This window comes from Hesperophylax consimilis, chromosome 3 (genome assembly GCF_061612785.1).
Source record: "Hesperophylax consimilis isolate HC1 chromosome 3, BYU_Hcon_1.0, whole genome shotgun sequence".
Classification (NCBI taxonomy): Eukaryota; Metazoa; Arthropoda; class Insecta; order Trichoptera; family Limnephilidae; genus Hesperophylax; species Hesperophylax consimilis.
In genome coordinates this window covers 13,103,058-13,123,917 of record NC_142838.1, presented here as the reverse complement: position 1 = coordinate 13,123,917, position 20,860 = coordinate 13,103,058, and the positions used below count along the sequence as shown (strand labels likewise).

Below are 20,860 nucleotides of genomic sequence, written 5' to 3'. Positions count from 1 at the left end.
GCTATAGGAGCCTAGCTAATATTATATACCTAGTTTAGGTCACTCTCCAAACTCAGCTTCGCGGTCTAGAGGCAGAGCGCCCGACTCTCGTCGTGAAGAACCGAGGTTCGATCCCCGCTTTAACTAATTTTGTTTTTCTTTTTGTAATTTTTTTAATACGAGGAAAAGTGATAAAATGCTCTTGTGCTGCGACTTTGTCAGGCATACATATAAGAAGATATCTACATGATTGTTGTCAAAAATGCACATTTATATTTTTTTATTGAGTAATTTATTTTAGAATTTTTGCGATCGAACCTTCTAATTCTGTTTGAAACGAACGATTGAAGGAAGCGAATTTTGTATCGTAATATAATATCATATACAAACTCCGTTATAAAAATAAGTGCGGGACAAGTCAATTGAGGAGTACACGTTGTATACGCGGTTCTCGTCGCGCGAGATACCTCTCCTCGCGGTCTAGAGGCAGAGCGTTCGACACTCGTTATGCAGGACCCGGGTTCGAATCCCATATTTTTATAACTTTTAATTTTTTTTTATCACATGCTACTTATAAATATGTCAATATTAGGAATCTAGTTAAACGTTCATTTGTTAACAACACAGCATAATGTACAGCATTCTGAATAATAATAATATGAAATGAAAAGAGAGAGAGAAGAATACTAAAAGTTTCACTTCCGTCGTGCGTAGGCTTGCCACACACTGTATTTTTTTATTTGACTGGTCACTTGCTTAGGCTGATCATGGAAAACAGTCAGTCTTTAGTGTAATGCAATCCTAACTGACAGTGATGTTTGTTTTGTATGTTTCACGTCCACAAAAGTAAAACTGTACCAAATAACTAAATATATTTTACTGTACACCAAAACCCAAGGTAGAAATTTAATACAATAATATTTATGTTCATGTAAAACTACAGAAGACTTCCGAGAAATGACCCGGTGCATTGTCTGAAATGAAGTATATTTTGTACACTTTTTGTATGGAAATTTGACAAAATCTCACGGTTCAGCCTTTTTTATATATATCCCTCTTTTCCCGTACAAAATTATGAATGTTGGCTATAGGGTATGTTTTGAGTTTGAACTTACTGGATAAATAAAAACAGTTGTAGTTATGACGCTGCGCAAGCGGTTTTTTTTCCGATTGATTGGCCAATGGTTTTTAAAATATTTGGAGGTGTATTGCGGGCCGTCCGTGCTTGGGAGTACAATAATAATGATTTGTATGTTTTAAAAAAAAAAAAATTGTTTTGCACGGTTACTCAAAATTTTTCTCTTTTCCAGGCTTACCGACTCTTTGGAGCTGATGGTCATGCCTTGATTGATCTCTTGCAGCGATCCAATGAAGATGCTCCCACTGTAGGTCAGAAAGTCCTCTGCAGGCATCCCTTCCAGGAATCCAAGAGGGCTCACGTCATCCCCACCAGTGTAGAGAAACTTTACAAGGTAAATTTTTAATCCGCATATTTTTAACTTCTGTTGTATTGGTAGGAAACTGCCAATGTTACAGCTTCAAGGACCAGACAGTTAAATTAATGGTAAAACAAATAAATCTACCAACGCCTTCTGCAGCTATAAACATAAATAACACTTCAAAATATTTACGAAGGACGGGTTATTTCACAGAATATGAACAATTCATCAAATTTCAAAGTTAATATTAAAGTTCTATTCAAGTACTGTTACTATCCAAGTACTGTGAAACAATTGGCCCATGATGAAATAATAACAGAACTTGAATAGAACTTTCACAGAATTTGAATTTTAACCATGAAATTTGATGAATTATTCAAATTCTGTGAAACAACCTGTCCGTAGCCAATGAAATTACATTCGTTCAAACTACAAGTGGTTATAAATTTATTTTACAATATTTTGGTAATAGTATGCACCTTATTTGAAACACGGTGACCGGATAAATCATCACAAAGATAATTCATCACATCTTTAAAAAGTTATATAAAGTCATGGAAAGTGATGAAACAAAAACTTTATTAACTGGGTTAAGTAGGTTAGGTTAAATTTTTTTTTCATCGTTTCTAATGACTTTATATCACTTTTTAAACGTGTGTTGAATTGTCACTGTGTTGACTTATCATGGAACCATTTATTCAAACTGTTGACCAGTTTTGCAAGAATCTTTCCTTTGTCAGAATAAAAGTTAATTAAATGCAGAAATAAATATGTTAAAATACATATTCATTTTGGGCCTCACCAATAAACTAATAAATATATAGCACACAAAAAAAATATGGGTAAGGGATGTGCAAGACTGGGAACGGTAATTTAGGTGACCCTGATCCATTGAGTGGTGATGAGCTAGTTGAGCCACGAGGAGTTGAAGACTGGGGTCTACCATCATACAGTTTCTGTACTATTTAAACAGTGCCTGTAATTAAAATTGAATATTCCAGGTATACTGGAAGGATGGACAAATATGCATCCCTCCGCCACCACTATCCTTTGTCCGAGACCGGGTTCAAATCTCTCTGAAGTCTCTGCGTCAGGATATCAAGAGGAATCTCAACCCAACTCCTTACAAGGTTTGTTTAAGAATAAAAATAACCTAATTATTTAGTTCTGCTTATAAAGAATAATATGTACATATTCACTAGAGGAAAGTAACAGTAAGGTACCATCATTTATTTATTTTTAATCAATATGTATAGACCTTCTAACTTATACACCAGTTATACAGGGTGTATCAGCATGTACCCGAAAGACTTTAACCAGCGATTCCTGAACATATTTGGAGTAAAAAATGTAGATGTCATTTTGTTTTCTGATAACATATTTTTTCAATTAAAACCAACAAAAAAATTCTATTGCATGTCGCCATTGCGTACAACCGAGCGCAACACGTGATGTACAGAAGAGATAGATAATGTGGTCCATTGAGACGTGTGGCAGTGTGACTTGTACACATTTATTTTTTGTATAAATTATGTTAGTACATATGTATGTACCCAGAATACCTTTAAACCATTTAAAAATAATCTATTTTCTGTCACATCTCTCTTATAACTATCTATCTATTTTTTATACAGAAAAGTGCCTGTGGCGGGAGGTGTGGATTTGATTTTTATACAAAATCCTCAGTTTTATTCCGAGATTTATGACATTTCTTACAATTTAACCTTCAAAACAACATTCAATTCATTCTTCAAGTCTACGTAAGATTACGAAAAAACCACTCCCTGCCCCCTTTTCAGGCCCTTACAGCAGAATTTTGATACTTTATGAAATTTTGCACACTCGACATTCAAAATAAGAGGATAATTACTGTCTACAATTAATTTAGAAAAACTCTGCGTAAAACGCAGGAGACTTCAGCTAGTGTGTACATAAAAGACTCATAAGACCAGTGCTAAGCTACATCTTTTCTGAGTGCTATAATGACTGAAATGATCATGTAATTTTATATGCATAATACTTGTAGATTTCAGCCATGGATCATGATTTTTGTCACGCAACAACTATAAACAACTTTTCTGTTTTCAAACAACAAACAATTCATTGCAGTAATTAAAAAGTCCTTCTAATGCCACATTACTAAATGCACCTTCAAATACTGCAATCGATTTTTAAACAGTGACGAAACCTATAAACCGTTGCCATGAAAAAATTCATAGGTGGGTATGGCCTATGGGTATAAATAAAAATGTAAATGTTCATTTGTTCACAATCTTAAATCTCTGAGAGTTATTAACCGATTGTTTTGAAATTTGGACACAATGTTACATTCAAATACGCATGTGTTTTTATATACCTATATTATACAGATATCAGCTGTGATAGGTAAAAAAATGCTTTTTTGAAAAACAGTGCCATCTGTTAGATTTAAAAGCAACAGGCACTAATGTTTCTCTATCTGCACAGACAGACTGAGCTACAGCAACGCGTGGCGGGGTAAAGCTGTACATGTGTTATAAAGATGTGAATGTGAAACCTAACATTGATGTTATTGTAGATAATGTAAATTTGTTTTGATTACAGGTTGCAGTAAGCGATGGTCTATACAACTTCATCCACGATTTGTGGCTTCAGAACGCTCCAATCGGAGAATTGTCTTGAGAATATAGTAAAATGATTTGAACTGAATAATATGTCTCCTTATGACCTTGGATGTTAAATCAAAATTTTTGAAGGATGAGAATTATTTGAATCCCACTTGGGATGATTTCTTATTCTATATTGTTGAATATAGAAATAAGTTATTCTACTAACTGTTAATCCCTTTTCAGTATTATTCAAATCAAATTATTGATAAAATAACTTTTTATGACTGGGATAATATTTTTTTCCACACAACACTGAAAAAGGTACTTATTCACAAAAATACTTTATTTGTATTGAAATATAAATATTATATATTTCACAGTTTTTCTCAATAGTTCTTCTTGCTGCAGCTATGCAATAAACTGCATCAACTATTAATAATTTATATATTTCTACACCTTATGTATATTACGTATGACAGATTCTCTTTCCTGAGATCTTTACTAATGCGCAAATTGAAGAACACTTAATTGGGACATTTTACACTTTTCATGAAAATGTCACCAAGTGGCACTTTAGCTTAAGTTAAAAGTTATCAATAGATTTATATCATCAAATCATTTGATTTCTAATGTGAGTATATAATTGAGATAATATTATAAAAATCAAAATACTATTTATACAATGTTCACAAAAAATTTTAAAAAACTCGCCAACTTTGAAAATTTCATCTAAAAGGTACCCACTTAACCCTTCAGGCATTATGCGTCTCACATGCGTCTGGCATATTGGCCGTTATATTTCTGGGCAGTAGTAGCTAGTTTTAACAGATGCTGTCAGAAAGTCAGAGAATTTGTGTGTATTTCCATTTCTCAATAAAATCCAAAAAAATCGGTTATTTATGAATGTATCCAAATAATTAAAAGTGTTTTAGAAAGGTGAGGAAATACACATTCAAATTTTATTGTTAGAAATAAACATATAATTATTGAAATATTAAAATTTTTAAATCAAACACAAGTTTTAAAAATGCCTCACCTTACGTCTTTTTGTCTAAGCACTGAATTAAAATTACTGATAACGAAAACAAAACATATTTTATTACACAAATGTTTTATGAACATTACTGCCACCTCACTTTTTTGTCGTTTCATGTAAACATAATTACTAAAAAATTTCATTACTTTTTCTCAAATTGCGGTCGGGACCTTGGTTTCATAGAGGTGTAGATTTTAATTATTCTGTCGTTAACTTCTATATTTGAATATAAAGCTAGGTGTTTTTTCTTTCTAACACTGTTCATATTTCTAACTACGACGGTAAGGGAGGCGCAGCAATTTCTATGAGACCATAAGAGCTGTTCTGAAAAGCGAACAAATTTACTTTACTCTATTTTTTGCAGGTTTCAGGTCGAAGCTAGCAATTCTGTATTAGTGCTTCACAGACTTTCTCATATTACGGCCCCCGAATTGTCGCACAATTTTTTTTTAGCGACTATTTTTGAATACATATTAATTTTATTTAATACATACAAAAATGAAGTCAATTTAAAAAATGAAGGACTCCTTAAAGGAGCTCTAGACAGCCTTAACAGTAGATAACAGTCCTTCTCACTGCTCCACACTACTGACACTGAAATCATATAAATTTAATCACGTCCCTTGTACTTGTATATGCTGTTCTCCGAAAAGGAATCATTTTCAAAACAAACAAGAAAATTTCAAAAAAACGAACCAACGAAATGTTATATGTATGCATAAGATTTTGACATCTATTTCCACTGTGTCTAGTACTTACTGCGATTCAATTTACCGTCCATCCTTTTGTGGTGCAAGGAATTCATAGATAAAGTTCTATGTTTTATTTCAAAAGAAAATTAGTGAATCAAATGATTATCGTTATTGAAAAATTCACACATAGGGTGTATACAATTCCATTATCATTGTAAAACAATCTGTGACTATTTTATTTTAATTTTTTTAATGGTTTCTTTTCGGCGAGTAGAGTATGGTGACTTTTGATGTAAGCTAAGAGGAGCCTTATTTTTTCACCTGGTGCCTAACAAAGAAAACAAAATTGATTATAATGATTTTTATATAAAAAGCTACAAATCTACCTTTAAAATTTTACTTAGGAATTAATTGTAATATTAAAAAACTTTCTTGCGATTAGGTAATTTATTTTTATTTATTATGCAGATATGTACTTTTTGCTATTTATTTTACGTCAGATTTTACCCACGGAATCTAAAAACATACATATTTGTTATTTTCACATTTTGATACGCTAGAAATTTTGATGTAGAATCGTGAATACTATCATTTTTTATAATTTTTTTTACGCAATAGCAAATGCAAAGTTGTTAAAAAAAATAGTATAATGTGTGTTAGTATAGACGGTAAAAAGCGTAAATATATGTTCAACGATACATATATATTATACAATTAATTCCATTGTTAAAAATTGTAATGACAATTTGTTCAACCAGTATATTAGTGGCTATGAATCAATGCTAAAATGTACATCTGTGCATCTTCTGACTTTGTTCCTTTGGGTGATGTTAAGGAATAGGCAAAAGGTTGAAATAACAATTATGTAATATTGTTTAAGTGTATTCAACATTACGATAGCATTCCGTTGTTATGAATCATAGACACATTTAACTGGTTAGAATTAATGTCATCTATAATAGAATCTTGCTCAACCAATTTTTATGTTCATTATTTTTGCCTCGAAATATAAAAAAACAATATTTATAAAATTTAAGATTTAGATTGAAATGTTGTTTTTAAAACCAAAATTATATTGAGTTCTAATTTACTTAAGGCCCATTGTTTCACCGAATTTGAACAATATGTCAAAATTCAAAGTTTACTCTCTGTGAAAGTTTAATTCAAGTTCTATTATATTAAAATTTAAATTTAATAAAATAAAATACTGAAAATGTAAAATGTCTCCCTCAGCACGGTAAATCCCATTGGGGAAAACATGATGAAATACAATTGTGTCAAAAAAAAGAAAAATTATTATTTCAGTTATGTGGTGATACTGGTCAGTAATGATATACATAATTACAAAACTTGAATAGAACGTTCACAGAACCTGAAAATTAATTTGAAATTTGATGAACTTTTCAAATTCTGTTAAACAACTGGCTCTTAATTTTATTGTTAAAATGTCACAGTTAAGATTTATTGATCCTTTGTATTTTTTTTCTTGAACAATTTATATATGTAATTAGTATTAAATAAAACCAGGGAGCAAAGAAATATTGCGCACAATTTTTGTTAGTAAGTGTTCCAATCAATTTATACTTTTGTACATTTTTTGTCATATTAAATAGTAAGTTTTATTTACTAGGACTAGAAGCTAAATAATATATTTCTGTATGAATGTTCATTATTTTTTGACACTTGAAGCGTTGAGATGATCGTGCCTTTTTCAAAAGTAATAAATATTATGTCATAGCTCAGAGAAATATGCATTTAAGAAAAAAAGGAATGTTTTTTATAAAGTACATTTTTGATAGTAGAATCATTTTAAAGAGATTCTTGCTGGTGTAGTGGTGTACTGTATCGAAGGACCACATGAGACTGTGGGTGTTACTATTTCCACCACTATTGTGTGCACAAATACATTCAAACATGCGCTCTTTAAAATGATTTGCCTGTTCCGTACAATTTTTTAGAATTAATCACATCAATCAATTAATCAATCATTGGCCATTAACCAAGTATAATAATTGAAACTCTTCGCTGCATTTCCAATGGATAAATAATAGCGGGCATGCGCAACACTCTTGTTTTACAGCTACATTACTATTTTACCCTCCACACAGCATCTCCAAACACGACTTAAACCCCGTGGAGATAATTTTCAACACACATATTAATGAAGGGATGATTTATGCAAAGATATAAGTTATGCGCATGATATTATGCAAAGCATTATGTGTGGATTGAAGGGTTATTATTTGATCACCTAAATACATGTTTTAATGGGTTGGAACCATAGAATAAAGAATATCACAAGAAGTGCCCTGTGGTGTGTTTCGTGATCCAAATATTTACCTGATTGAGGCTTGAATTTCCAGTACAAAACTTTGTTTAAGAAATTCAAATGGAATGGAGATCTACAAGCGCTGGACTTTTGGGATAATAGATCATTTGTTTACTAGCAAATTTGTATGGAAGGCAGTTCTAGTGTTATTCTTTATTCTTTAGTTGGAACCATTCTTTATTCTATGGTTGGGACATTGGATTATTATGTTTGTATACCAGAATAACAGCAGTTTTAATTGAATAACATCACTTTCTCTCATTGTCGTGTTTAAATGTAAACTTAGAAAATATTTCAAAGAAACTTATTGTATATTTAAGTAGTTGCATTTTATCAGAACTGCTTATATTATATAGTTTTTTTGAATTTTTCTTTTTTTAATTTGGTCATTATTTTATTGATCAACGACATAAATATCTCCCAACACTGTAAAGTATGTATATAAAGCGCTATAAAGACTGTTGAAAGTGCAGACTCTCAAATCAAAATGCATACATTTTCAATAAAAATCAAAGTGCAGACTGTCAAATCAAAATGCATACATTTTCAATAAAAATCAAAGTGCAGACTGTCAAATCAAAATGCATACATTTTCAATAAAAATCAAAGTGCAGACTCTCAAATCAAAATGCATACATTTTCAATAAAAATCAAAGTGCAGACTGTCAAATCAAAATGCATACATTTTCAATAAAAATCAAAGTGCAGACTCTCAAATCAAAATGCATACATTCTCAATAAAAATCAAAGTGCAGACTGTCAAATCAAAATGCATACATTTTCAATAAAAATCAAAGTGCAGACTGTCAAATCAAAATGCATACATTTTCAATAAAAATCAAAGTGCAGACTGTCAAATCAAAATGCATACATTTTCAATAAAAATCAAAGTACAGACTGTCAAATCAAAATGCATACATTTTCAATAAAAATCAAAGTGCAGACTGTCAAATCAAAATGCATACATTTTCAATAAAAATCAAAGTGCAGACTGTCAAATCAAAATGCATACATTTTCAATAAAAATCAAAGTGCAGTCTGTCCAATCAAAAAGCACGCATTTTCAATAAAAAAGTATACTCAGCTAATTCAGTTCCTTCATTATTATTACGTTTTCTATTTTATATTTTTTGTATATTTGTTTCTATGATTTTTTTATGGATTCAAGGCAATTTGGCAACTATATGCCCTTGAGGTGATTTTTTCACAAACTGACACCAGATAAAAATGATCAAAATTAAAATGATTATTATCATTATTATTACGGATGTAACTTTTTGTCTAAGAATTAGTAGGTGATGAAAATTACATTCTAAAATTGAAAAACCGTAGTAAACGACACATACAGAGTGTGTTGGGTTTTTAACAAGCTTGTGTCATAGTTTAGGATGTAAAGAAATTCCTATGAATTGTTTCTAACATCATAATTCAATTGCACATAGAAAATACATAAATTGTTTTACTGTCAACAAGAGTATGGCTCACATCTGTTATTCCATAAAAACTGCATTGAAAAGGGTTTAAAAGAAATATCTTATATATTCACTACTTCAGTGCATTATATTATATAAATATTTCCCTTAACTGAGTTAACATATTACAAAAAGAAATTGTGTGGTTATGCTTTAAATATGGTCAAGAATAGCAGTACCCACTACCCATACATATTTTTTACCATCCACTTGGTCACCTTGGAGCAAAACTAAACTAAATAAGCAAACAAAAATACTTTTGAACATTAACTCAGTTCGTTGAAGTAAATATTAAATTAATTAACTGGCAAGTTAAATACACAAACAAAAACACTTTTGAACATTAACTCAGTGTGTTGAAGTAAATATTAAATTAATTAACTGGCAAGTTAAATACACAAACAAAAATACTTTTGAACATTAACTCAGTGTGTTGAAGTAAATATTAAATTAATTAACTGGCAAGTTAAATAAACAAACAATAATACTTTTGACTACCCGCTATGTCACCTTTGAATAAACACTAAAATAAATTAATTGTCAAATCAAATAAACAAAAAAATAAATATACATTGTTCAATAATTTGTCGCCAACTATGTAGGCAGAAAAACCTAACCTGTTGATAAATAAATTGATAGATTTTATATTCAACACAAATTATTACATGTCATCAAATATTTATATACAATTTTTTTGTGGTCTTTTGGCAATGATTATCTGAGATTTTTTAATCTGGGTAATTTTTTCCTTTCCTTGTTACGTAATTATGTCTACTGTATTTGGACTTAGGCATAGCTTCCACAGTAAATAGAGCATTGTAGTTAGCGGCATGTTAAAGAACAATTTTAAAATGTCTGGCTATTTCTGTCTTTTCTTATTGCGTCAATAGTTTCAAAATGTTAATTTATAAGAAACATATGTATAGATAAGCAAAAAATAAATTGCGATATAACATTTAGAAAAATAATGGATGTGCTTGAAAAGATTGCTGTGTATCTAGTCAGTGCGTGCCATGCTCATTTCTTACCTCTTTATTATTGTACAAAATATTGAAGAATCGTCATTTACTTTTATAAAATGTTTTATTTCATTAGAATTATTTATTTGGAAACTTACTTTTTATCTGTATCCACTGGAGCGTTCCACTATATAATCAATTTCAGCATTGAGTGCTCGGAAATTTGGTGTTTGCAAATTGGCCAAAATATGGCCAAAAAAGCTCCAATGGTTATTGAGTTTTCACCATGCTGAATTACTGTTTTTAATATTTTGTCATTGGGTATATATTTACCCAACTCTCTACCTATGTAGTGTTTTGTTAAGCGTCATGTATTTTTATTTTAAAAATTTTTTATGTTTTAAATTTGTTGTTTTGTATATTTCACCTTTATTATTATTTGCTAAATGAGCAAAAAAATAAATTATTATTGAACACGTTGACTGTTGTTTAATTTTAATAGTCAGTCACAGGGTGACCGGTCAGCGACTGAGATGGCTTCGCGTCTGGGTCCCACCCAGGCAATGAGAGTTCAATTTCTGGGCTGGCTGAGTTCTCTACCACAAGCAACATTTTCCACTCACTGTGGTGGTAGTTAGGAGATTTTCAAATTATTGAAGTGAAACTTCTTTCGCGCGTCATGCAATTTCGAGGACCGGAATAAAACCGACTCATGACCGTCACGAAAAACCGTGATCATTTCGCTATAGGAGCCTAGCTAATATTATATACCTAGTTTAGGTCACTCTTCAAACTCAGCTTCGCGGTCTAGAGGCAGAGCGCCTGAGTATCGTCGTGAAGAACCGAGGTTCGATCCCCGCTTTAACTAATTTTTTTTTCTTTTTCTGATTTTTTTTAATATGAGGAAAAGTGATAAAATGCTCTCGTGCTGTGACTTTTAGATATTTTGACTATATGATATTTTGGTCGAAATATAGCTTACAAATCGAGCCGGTAGAGTCGCTCGGTATTTTGATTAATTATTTTTATCAAGGCCGATAACGCGACTAATTACCCTCGCAGTGACAAGTTTTTTTTAGTAAAAAACACAGCCGTAAGTGAGTTTTTCAAAATTTAGAAATGTTTTTCAAATTCAGACTCCATACGGGTATGAGACTGTTAAAACACGATAGATCTTTTCCAAAATGGACAAATATACGGAAATATTTTGAAAAACGACAGATATGACTTCACACTGCCGATATATCTTCGATTCGACCCTATATAAAGCGTTAAGGTTAAACGCAACGCTCGTTGTATTCTACGTGTTCACAGATGGCGTTAATTAATTAATTTTGTTTAAATACGCTTTTGCAAGGTATTGCTTTACAGTATTAAGACAAATTATTTTCTGTTTCATGTTTCATTTAGATTTGTTAGTATTATCTTCTTCTTCAATGGTATATTGCTAGTTCATTTAATATAATATTAACCAATTACTTTAATAATATAAATATCCACTTTTAAAACAAACACAAGGTACTGCCATCTATAGTAGAAAATGAAAGTATTGTTTGATACCGACATCTATCGAGTGTTGTACAAAAATCCTCATTTAGTGAACACGCAACACTATTTTAAAAATAAACTCGATTGATGTTTTAAAACGCTTTGAATATTAGCAAAATTTTTGTAAATTTAATTTACGACATGAATGTTGACTTAAAAAATATTTCACTATCGTTTTAGAAGATAATATAAATGAATTTTCACAAACATTGCCATTTTTTTATAATTTCCTGTTTGACCAGATAAAATAGTTCATCGAATCTCCGCCAGGAGTTGATTCATTGTGTTGTCAAAACAGTCATCTTTGGAAGTTCGCAAACGCCCAAAGCCGATGACAAGTAACCTCTAATAATTGTGCATTTGTGAGTTTTATTGTTGATTACAACGCTACAGTCCCCTTTTGTGCTTTTGCTGATCGAGTGAAGCTTCTGGAAACTCTGAAAACGGTATGTTTTGACGTTTTATTATGTAAATCAGCTATGCGCAGACAGTGTTTACCGGTTCGCGTTATAATGAGCATTGTATCACTCCCCCTAGTTCATTCATCCCCAAAACAGCCCTCGTGTCACCGGTTACGACAATTTACGGTGTATATTTGTGCTTTATTGGATATTACGTAGTTTGGGTGCATCGTTTAAATATAGGGTTGATGAAAGCCGGCGTGCACGCCTACTCGATTCTATTTCCATCATGAGGAAGCTAGAGATGTGAGTTATCTGCTTCTACATAGCTTATAGCGTGGCAACAGAATGTGGAAAATATTAATCAATTTTCACGAATCTATGCAGTTCTCACATTCGTATAAATCTTATTTAAAAAATGCAGCTGTTTTCGTATTTGTCTCACGTCATCTACTGTAAAAAACAACATTGCAAAATCATCTACAATGGCTTTTTACAACTTTTATAAAAACGTACACGCAACCATCGTACAAACCTTCGAAGATAGAAAGAGAAGAAGTAAATTTGTTAATTTTAATAAATCCACTAATCGCTGTTTATAATTTATAGATAATGAAAACTGTTTTGTAAATGACGTCCGTGGTTTCCTGATGGCCATCTCATATAATCTATTCTATCTAATCAAACATCGTTTTGAGGATAATGAAGTTACTCCACTCCCGGAGTGAATCACATTAGATACGACCTACTGAATGAATCATCACTGATTTGATGTCATACATGGGCATGACAACATAATATCTGACAATTCGACTTTCATATCGTCCAAAATTAAATTTTACCTTGATCGCGCACAGGTGGATTTATTTTTATTTAATCCACTCGTAATAATAATATTAATACCTATTTAAATGCTTTCGAAATGTTACTTTGTAGTAGTGAACTAGTAGTTTGTTTTGCAAATAAATTATTCAATAATATTGCATAACACTAATAACTTATAGGAGACTTTTCGTGAAAATCAGCTTGTGTGGGTAGCTCTACCCGAACAGCTGTTTCTGCCGTTCGGGTAAAAATAATCTAAATCGTGAAAATTTAATTTAAAAGATGGCGTACCAAAACGCAGTGTAAAAAATATATTGTATTTTCTACGTAATTTATTGTTGTATGATTTCTTTGATCAATTTGCTATTTTATCTTTTGATAATATAAAATTAATTTATCGGTAAGTCCAAGCCTATCGGCGAATCAATATATTTTTTTTTGTGAAGCTCAGGCACAAATATGAACATGTTTTCCCGTCACTGTTATATAATAAAACTAAATTCAAAAAACGGTTCTTAAGTAGAAGATTTTCACAGACGGGATTATTTCTGGTGATTTATATTAATCCCTAAAAATACGCTCGGTATTTTTAATTATCATCAATAATATTACTAGGAGATAAAATGTTCACACACATATGAATTGAATCACAACTATCTGGAGCCAGTAGGTCTATAGCACCCATAGACATATGAATTCATATGTCTGTGATAGCACCCCAATTGGAGTATGCTTTGAGACTAATGGGAACGGCGAGGAGACGAGAGGGAATGATGAAGGTTGGGAAGTACCTGGCTATTCAGATCTGGTCACTAAACACTAAAGGCACAATATCAAACAATGTTTCGGTTCTGATATGTGATATTTAACATTGGGACACAGAGAGAATTTTGGAAAGTGGAAGAAAGCGGATACCGGATAGTAAAAAACAGTGACAAAACAGAACATGATATAATATGTTCGGTTTATTTAGGTAATGTTAGGTTAGTTGTTTTCTTCTTCTCCTTTCTCCAGCGTTATGTTGTGTCATTGTTCTGTCAAGTAAGATTTTTAATAATAAAATATATATTTTTTATTAAGTTGTGGTAATATCGAACACAGGTGCGAATCAGTTAGTAGTTAGTGCGCCAGGTCAGTCTGTCTGGCGCAGCTGGCGCGGGTAGCGGCACCAACTCAAGGAACGGTTCTTTCACCGCTCTTCTCTTACGCCGGCAGAGGTCGTCAACCCTTTCGCTATCCGACTATCTGGCCAAACTATGGATGCATCTGCACTCCACACGGCATGACCGGTCTCTTTCTGGTCACTGGTCACTGGTCACTGGTACCTTCCTGTAATGGGGATGTTTACTCTAATGCATGCAGATCTAATGTGTTTAGGGAGGTTCCATAGAATAAAGGAGATAATTAAAAGTGCCTTCCATACAAATTTTTCATTTAGCGCATTGGCCCGGCCTCTGTCTCATTTACGCTCGCCTAACATCGTAGATTTCCATCCTATTTGAATTTCATAAATACCTACGGTTTTTTTTCTATTTCGGCAAATATTTGGAACTCGAAACACGCCCACAAGGCACTTGTGTTATTATTTATTGTATGGGAAGTTTAATGACGAATTAGAACAACAAAGATAAAATAACAAACCTAACCTATCATAATCCTATTATTTTATCATGTTTAGTTTTGTCGCTGTTATGTTTTATCTGGTTAACGCAATGAGGGGACAGCACTGAATTATAATTAATTAATTATTTTTAAATTGGCCCTCAAACTAGAACAATGCCCATCTAATGGTGGATATTGGTTACATAATATAATAATAATAGCAACAACAACATGAATATTAATGATGTAAAAATAAAATTAATTATCTACGACTCCATTCCATTATTTGGGTAGCTGTCCAATTATTGGTAGCTGACGGATTTGGGTGTTTTTTAAAATTAAATTGATATTATTTAGTAATAAAACTAGCGCAGATTAGTCTGAATTCTGGTCAAAGTGTTAAAAATATTATATTGTATGTAGGTACCCACTTTATCGCTTATCTGAATTCTTCACACAAGCAGTTACAATTTTTAAAATAACCTTTAAATTTATAGCAAATTTGAGTTAATTGAACCAGATTTCACGCAGGACGAACTCACGGACAACCAAAATTAGTTAGTTTGATTATTATGATTATACATCACCCTCCAGGTAGAATGTCTAAAATTAAAATTAATTTTAAATTGAACTGAAGCAGAGAAAACTAAAAAAAAAACAGAATAAATTTATACACTTTTTTTCTATCTGTAATTTCCAGGTCAACGGAACTGTTTTCAACAGACTGTTTTAAGTATGGTTGATGGTATATCACTAGGGGGATGTTAAAATTTCGTTGTAGGAGACATCAATTACTTCCGATTTATTTTAATCAGCTGAAATTAGTATTTTAATGATTTTTATTCTCCTCCATACTTAAATCCATCTTGCACACACAATAATCTATTGTTTACCATCCATGGCAATGTGAAAAAAAACATTTAATTGATATGACTTTTCAATCTTATTTTAACATGAGCTTCTTCTGGGAACGTTATGTTCATCATTCTGCTCAGTTCATCCCATATCTGCTCTACCAGGCTTATGTGCAGGGTTATGCGTGCATGTAGTGCAATGACTATCATTATTATATCTAAACACGCCACCGAGTTCATCTTCTTTATTATCTATACTACTTTTAGTAAGAGCGGCAGTACACCAATTAACTTTGTCTTCTATCCGATTTACATACAATATTTATCACAGCATTTTTTTAAATTCGGGTTACTAATGACCCGACAATGTTTGAATTATTCACTTCACTGGATGCTGAAGTGCTTATCTTATAGAGAATTAAACCAGTGGCGTTTGGGTACAAATCTGACGATTTGTTCCACCACACACCGATCAAATTACAATATGACGATTTTTCTAAACTGCCGAAGAACCCAGATTGAAGTCTACATAATGGCAGATAACCTGAAACGCTCGAATCAGCTGTTGGCGCTGGTGCAGTCGGAGATCACGCAGTGACCAGAGTTTTCTACAAAAGTTTAGTTGTATTGTGATTTATACTTCTTGAGAACGTCTGGACATAGATATCCAAGCGATGAACAGTTAAGAAAAATACTTATAAATACTCTTTGTACTCCGTTGTCGCCGCCACAGCGACGTAGCAAACATTCTAACAACTCCGATGGCGCCGCAGCGGCGACATAAACAATGGGTATACATTTTATTTAAAAAAAAATAAAGCGATCCTTTTTACAGGTCTTCACATGATTCTATTTAGTTGTATACAGTACCCGCTTACAATTGATTGTTCTTTTTGCGCTGTTTTACATACATAATAACTACGCATTCATTTTATTTGAATATTTTTCACTGGGCAATAAATATTCTCACTCCATCAGAGACCAGGCTCAATGAAAAACTCCATATTTTAAGAAACGGTCCCAAGCGGGACTGTACCTACGGTCTGCTCGAAAAGGGCAGTAAAAGGTGGCAGACGGGAAACCAGTGACACGTGTCCTAACATGGCACGTATGCACTTGGCGATTGCTTTCTAAAATATCACATGTTAAAAAATTATAAAGATTAGAATATACATTTTTTAACATAGCTATATCATTTTATTTACTGCCTTACAAAACACATTTTTTTCTAAAATTCTAAAAATGTCGTAATTTTCATCATTTTTTAGATTACACTCTATGGAGTAGTTGGTATACCATATAAAAAATAATTTGGAGTACAAAGGGTTAAAATACACAAATATAAACCGATAAAAAAATCGATTTTACGATTAACAGTTTGTTCAGACTAATTTGAGCAAAACGATGTTTTAATAGCATTATAAATATATTTAAAAAACACCACTGTTAGACCACTTACAAAACTTAATTTAACCCCACTTTTGAATGAAAATTGTTATTTCTGCCGTATGCCGCCAATTTGAATTGGAGTGAATCACCGAAACAATATAATATTTGTGTGCATTTCTTTAAAAGAATTGAGGTTTTATACAGACAAAACTATTTATTCATATTCGTATTGTGTATGTAAGGACACAAACAAATAATTCTTCTTAATATTTTAATGCGCAACTTGCAAAAAAAGAATTAAATTCACGTCGTTTACGAACGCGTAGATTATAACATACATTACGTTTAACCTTAAAGTTAAGAGGAAGCTACAAGCCAAAAATGTGTATATTCTTGATATACCTTATATCGTAGTTAATAGGCATTAAAATCGCTTGATAAACGGAGTCTAGAAACGTTCGATTTCAAGCAAAAAACTGGTTTTTATTTATTTTGTAAATAATTTTATAAGAAAGCAAAAAAGTTAATCAAGTGAAACTGTCACAGATAATCTTAGCTATAAAACGGTATTTTTTAAGTTGTTTCCTTTATGCGTTCATACATTTCTATTGAAAAAATATTTTTTGTAGTAGCTTGCATTTATATTTTTATTGAGCAATTTATTTTATTTTATTTGTATTCTACTCAAGCGAAGCGATAGGAAAACCTTCAATTTAACTAAAGCATATTTTTGGTTTTCATAATGTACACCAATTCGTTATAAAGATTAATCAAAATAGTGATTTGGCATTAAGCTTCGCCTTAAAGTTAAACGCGAATCTCGTTATATTTTATGTTATCATAGATGGTGTTATTTAATTTATTTTGCTTTTCAATATTAAGACAAATTATTTGTTTGCGCCTGTACAATAGCAATATTAATATGAATAAATAGTTTTGTCCGTTTAAAAACGCAATGCTTTCGAGAAAGGCATATAAGTACAATATTGTGTCGATGTTCCAATTTAATACTGTATTTGTGTGCCTTTAAAAGAATTTAGTTTTTTTACAGATGAGACTATTTATTCATGTTCATATTGCGTATGTACGATCGCAATAAAAAATGTCTTAATACTGTAAAGCAAAACCTTGCAAAAATCGTATTTTAATAAAATAAATTAATTAACGCCATCTATCAACACGTAGAATATAAGGAGGGTTGCGTTTAACCTTAACAGAACAGAAAACATTATCATAAACTAAAAATCTTATTCTGTTAAAAGTATGTGTTGATACCATAGACATATGAATATTAGTAGACCTGCCCTAAGTGATTAAAAGCGTATTATCCCCACTCCCCATACCGGTTCCATTGGAGCCGGCTGTGCTCGCGTATGGCCTCAAGTGAAATTTGAAAACGTGACGTCATCATTCTTGTGCGAACTATGGTCGAGGCATCATCGGTTCATTTTACGAAATAACACTGCAAAATGTTGACTTGTGATATGAAAACTTGTAAAAATAGATGTGAAAAAGAGAATAAACCCAATTGTCGTATTACATTCCATAAGTAAGCATTATTTTACTTTATTTTAAGCTTATTCACACCGTATTATATGGATCAGTTTTAGAAACATATACTATCACATCACAATGTAGCGATTCTCAAGTGTGCTCATCGTTGTTTACTGGGGTAAGTAAATTATGAAACATTTGTAAAAGAGTCTTAACTAAATACTCTGAAACTAACTACGACTCTGAAAATAGAAGAAATTTACTTTGCCGAATTTGGACGAATTTTAATGCGAGATGCCTATTTACTGTCAGATTGATTTATTGACGAATCACAGTCAGCCTTACCCCCTTCGTTCTTCAACAGTTGATTTTACCCCTCGCCATTATCTTCTCGTCTATTAATTCCTATGTCTGTGGTTGATACATACGTCCGTGGAAAAAAACAACCTGAAAAAGGTTACGGCTATAAACAAACCAAGTCATTCCTTTTCTCAATTACTTGTGCTTTTCTATTTTTCAATTATTTTTTTAATAGCTCCTTGACACTTCTACCTCCTTATTTACCAAGATTTTTTTTAATGTGTCTTAAACCATCCAATATCTTTTAAACCGGATCACAAAGCTGTCATGCAAATGATCTCGAACCAAACCAGCGAGCGCCATCTGATTCGAACTTTCCAGGTTACCTGCCTTTGGAAAGCGTGTTTAGAGTCGTTATCTTGCTGCTTGCTGTATTGAAAATCCAGGGTCAATGGAAGTCGGATAAAACAATCTTTATTTATCTGGCAACCTGTCAATTCTAATAAAATCTCCTACATAAATAACATAAATAATTCTCCTTTCTCAACCAATGAATTTCAATCCTAGAGTTCACTATGCATTCGCCAATTTAATCGGTACTTTTTTTAGTTTTTTTGTCGTTGTTGCCAGTTGATAAATAAACTGGATTTTCTTGATCTTGACTTGCCTGTTAGTTTTTGCCTGCAATTCAATTGCCGTTAATCTTCAGTTACGTTTCGACATCAAAACCAACAACTATACCAAACAGACTGCTACAAGCATGCTATATTCTCGTGGCTTGGCCTATTTTAGCATACTGCTCACCATACATTCCCATATGGCGAGCGATGTCCTGAAATAGGCCAAGCCATGATGCGAATAGCGTAATGTATCGCCCCGCTTAATCATTGATGTTGGAATCAGCGTTTATTCCTTCAGACCAAGTTACCTCGTTATAGTTACTAGTAGCCATAAAACGCTCCGTTGAATTCATTATAAACTAGCGCAGCCCCGTGAAAAATACACGGGATATTATAATTTTAGGATTTGTGAAGTTTAAAGTATTCATAAAAAAAAATTGGCGCAGGATCCATCCATGCATTTCAAAAACAAAAATTGACTAATTTTATAGACGATCAGAAATTTACCTTTCGAATGAACACCGTTAGTAAACTTGAAAAATTACGACATCGGTCTAAATTTTAAACAAAAGAAATAAACATTTCAAATAAAAAAAATAAAATTATTTGGTATCTATTTACTTTATTGCTTGTCTGAATATTTTTTTTTAAATTTTTTTTTTTTTTTTTTAATTTTTTAAAAGAAAGACAAACATTCCTGGGTTACGATAACCCAACAATGTTTGAAAATCTCCTACTACCACCACAGAAAGCCGAAAATGTTGCTTGTGTTGTGATGGAGGACTTAGCCAGCCGAGGAATCGAACACGCGACGCTCGGGTGAGACCCAAGCGCTATGCCCACTCAACCACTGACCGGTCGTATATATATATGTTCAAACAATATGTTCTAATTAGGAAAATGACACTTAAATTCAAAACAAATTCTAAATCTAGAGCTCATTGAACCGGGGTTACAAATAGAGTCACAACCGAAATTGGTATTTTTAACTGTACACCACTGTTTTCGAAGTTTTCACATCCTTGCCTAGCTATTTTGCCTTAATTATATGTACATAGAAGCAACTCAGAGGGCATACTTTTTGAATGAACAAAATAGTAGGTAAGTTATTTGTTCGACCTGAATAAATCTGAATAAAGGGACAAGTAAGTATGTATTGTGGTTCGGGAAAAGCAAAATGATTATACTGCACGTGAAACGCCCTAATTAACGTTCCTTCTATGAGCAGGAAGTAGTATGCGCCATTAGGTGGGTACTTTTGCCTTTTTTATTCAATTTATTACCTGCTCCTAACCCTAATGTTCTTTCCGGAAAATTTACGATTTATTACATC

The 20,860-nt window shown here is 32.1% G+C and overlaps 2 protein-coding genes across 3 annotated transcripts in view; both read left to right on the top strand.

Moving 5' to 3' along the window:
* Positions 1-10,976, top strand: part of Naprt (nicotinate phosphoribosyltransferase) — a 31,425-nt gene extending 20,449 nt beyond the window's left edge. For both annotated transcript variants that reach the window (XM_089648328.1, XM_089648334.1), the window contains exons 9-11: positions 1,290-1,451; positions 2,420-2,548; positions 4,002-10,976. In XM_089648328.1, coding sequence (XP_089504454.1) covers positions 1,290-1,451; positions 2,420-2,548; positions 4,002-4,079 — 369 coding nt within the window. In that variant the 3' untranslated portion in view covers positions 4,080-10,976. The remainder of the gene's footprint in view (positions 1-1,289; positions 1,452-2,419; positions 2,549-4,001) is intronic.
* A 1,363-nt stretch (positions 10,977-12,339) lies between these two features.
* The window catches only part of capt (adenylyl cyclase-associated protein 1), a 198,449-nt gene continuing 189,928 nt past the window's right edge, over positions 12,340-20,860 (top strand). The window contains exon 1 of the mRNA XM_089648292.1: positions 12,340-12,488. The gene's annotated coding sequence lies outside the window, so the exon portion shown is untranslated. The remainder of the gene's footprint in view (positions 12,489-20,860) is intronic.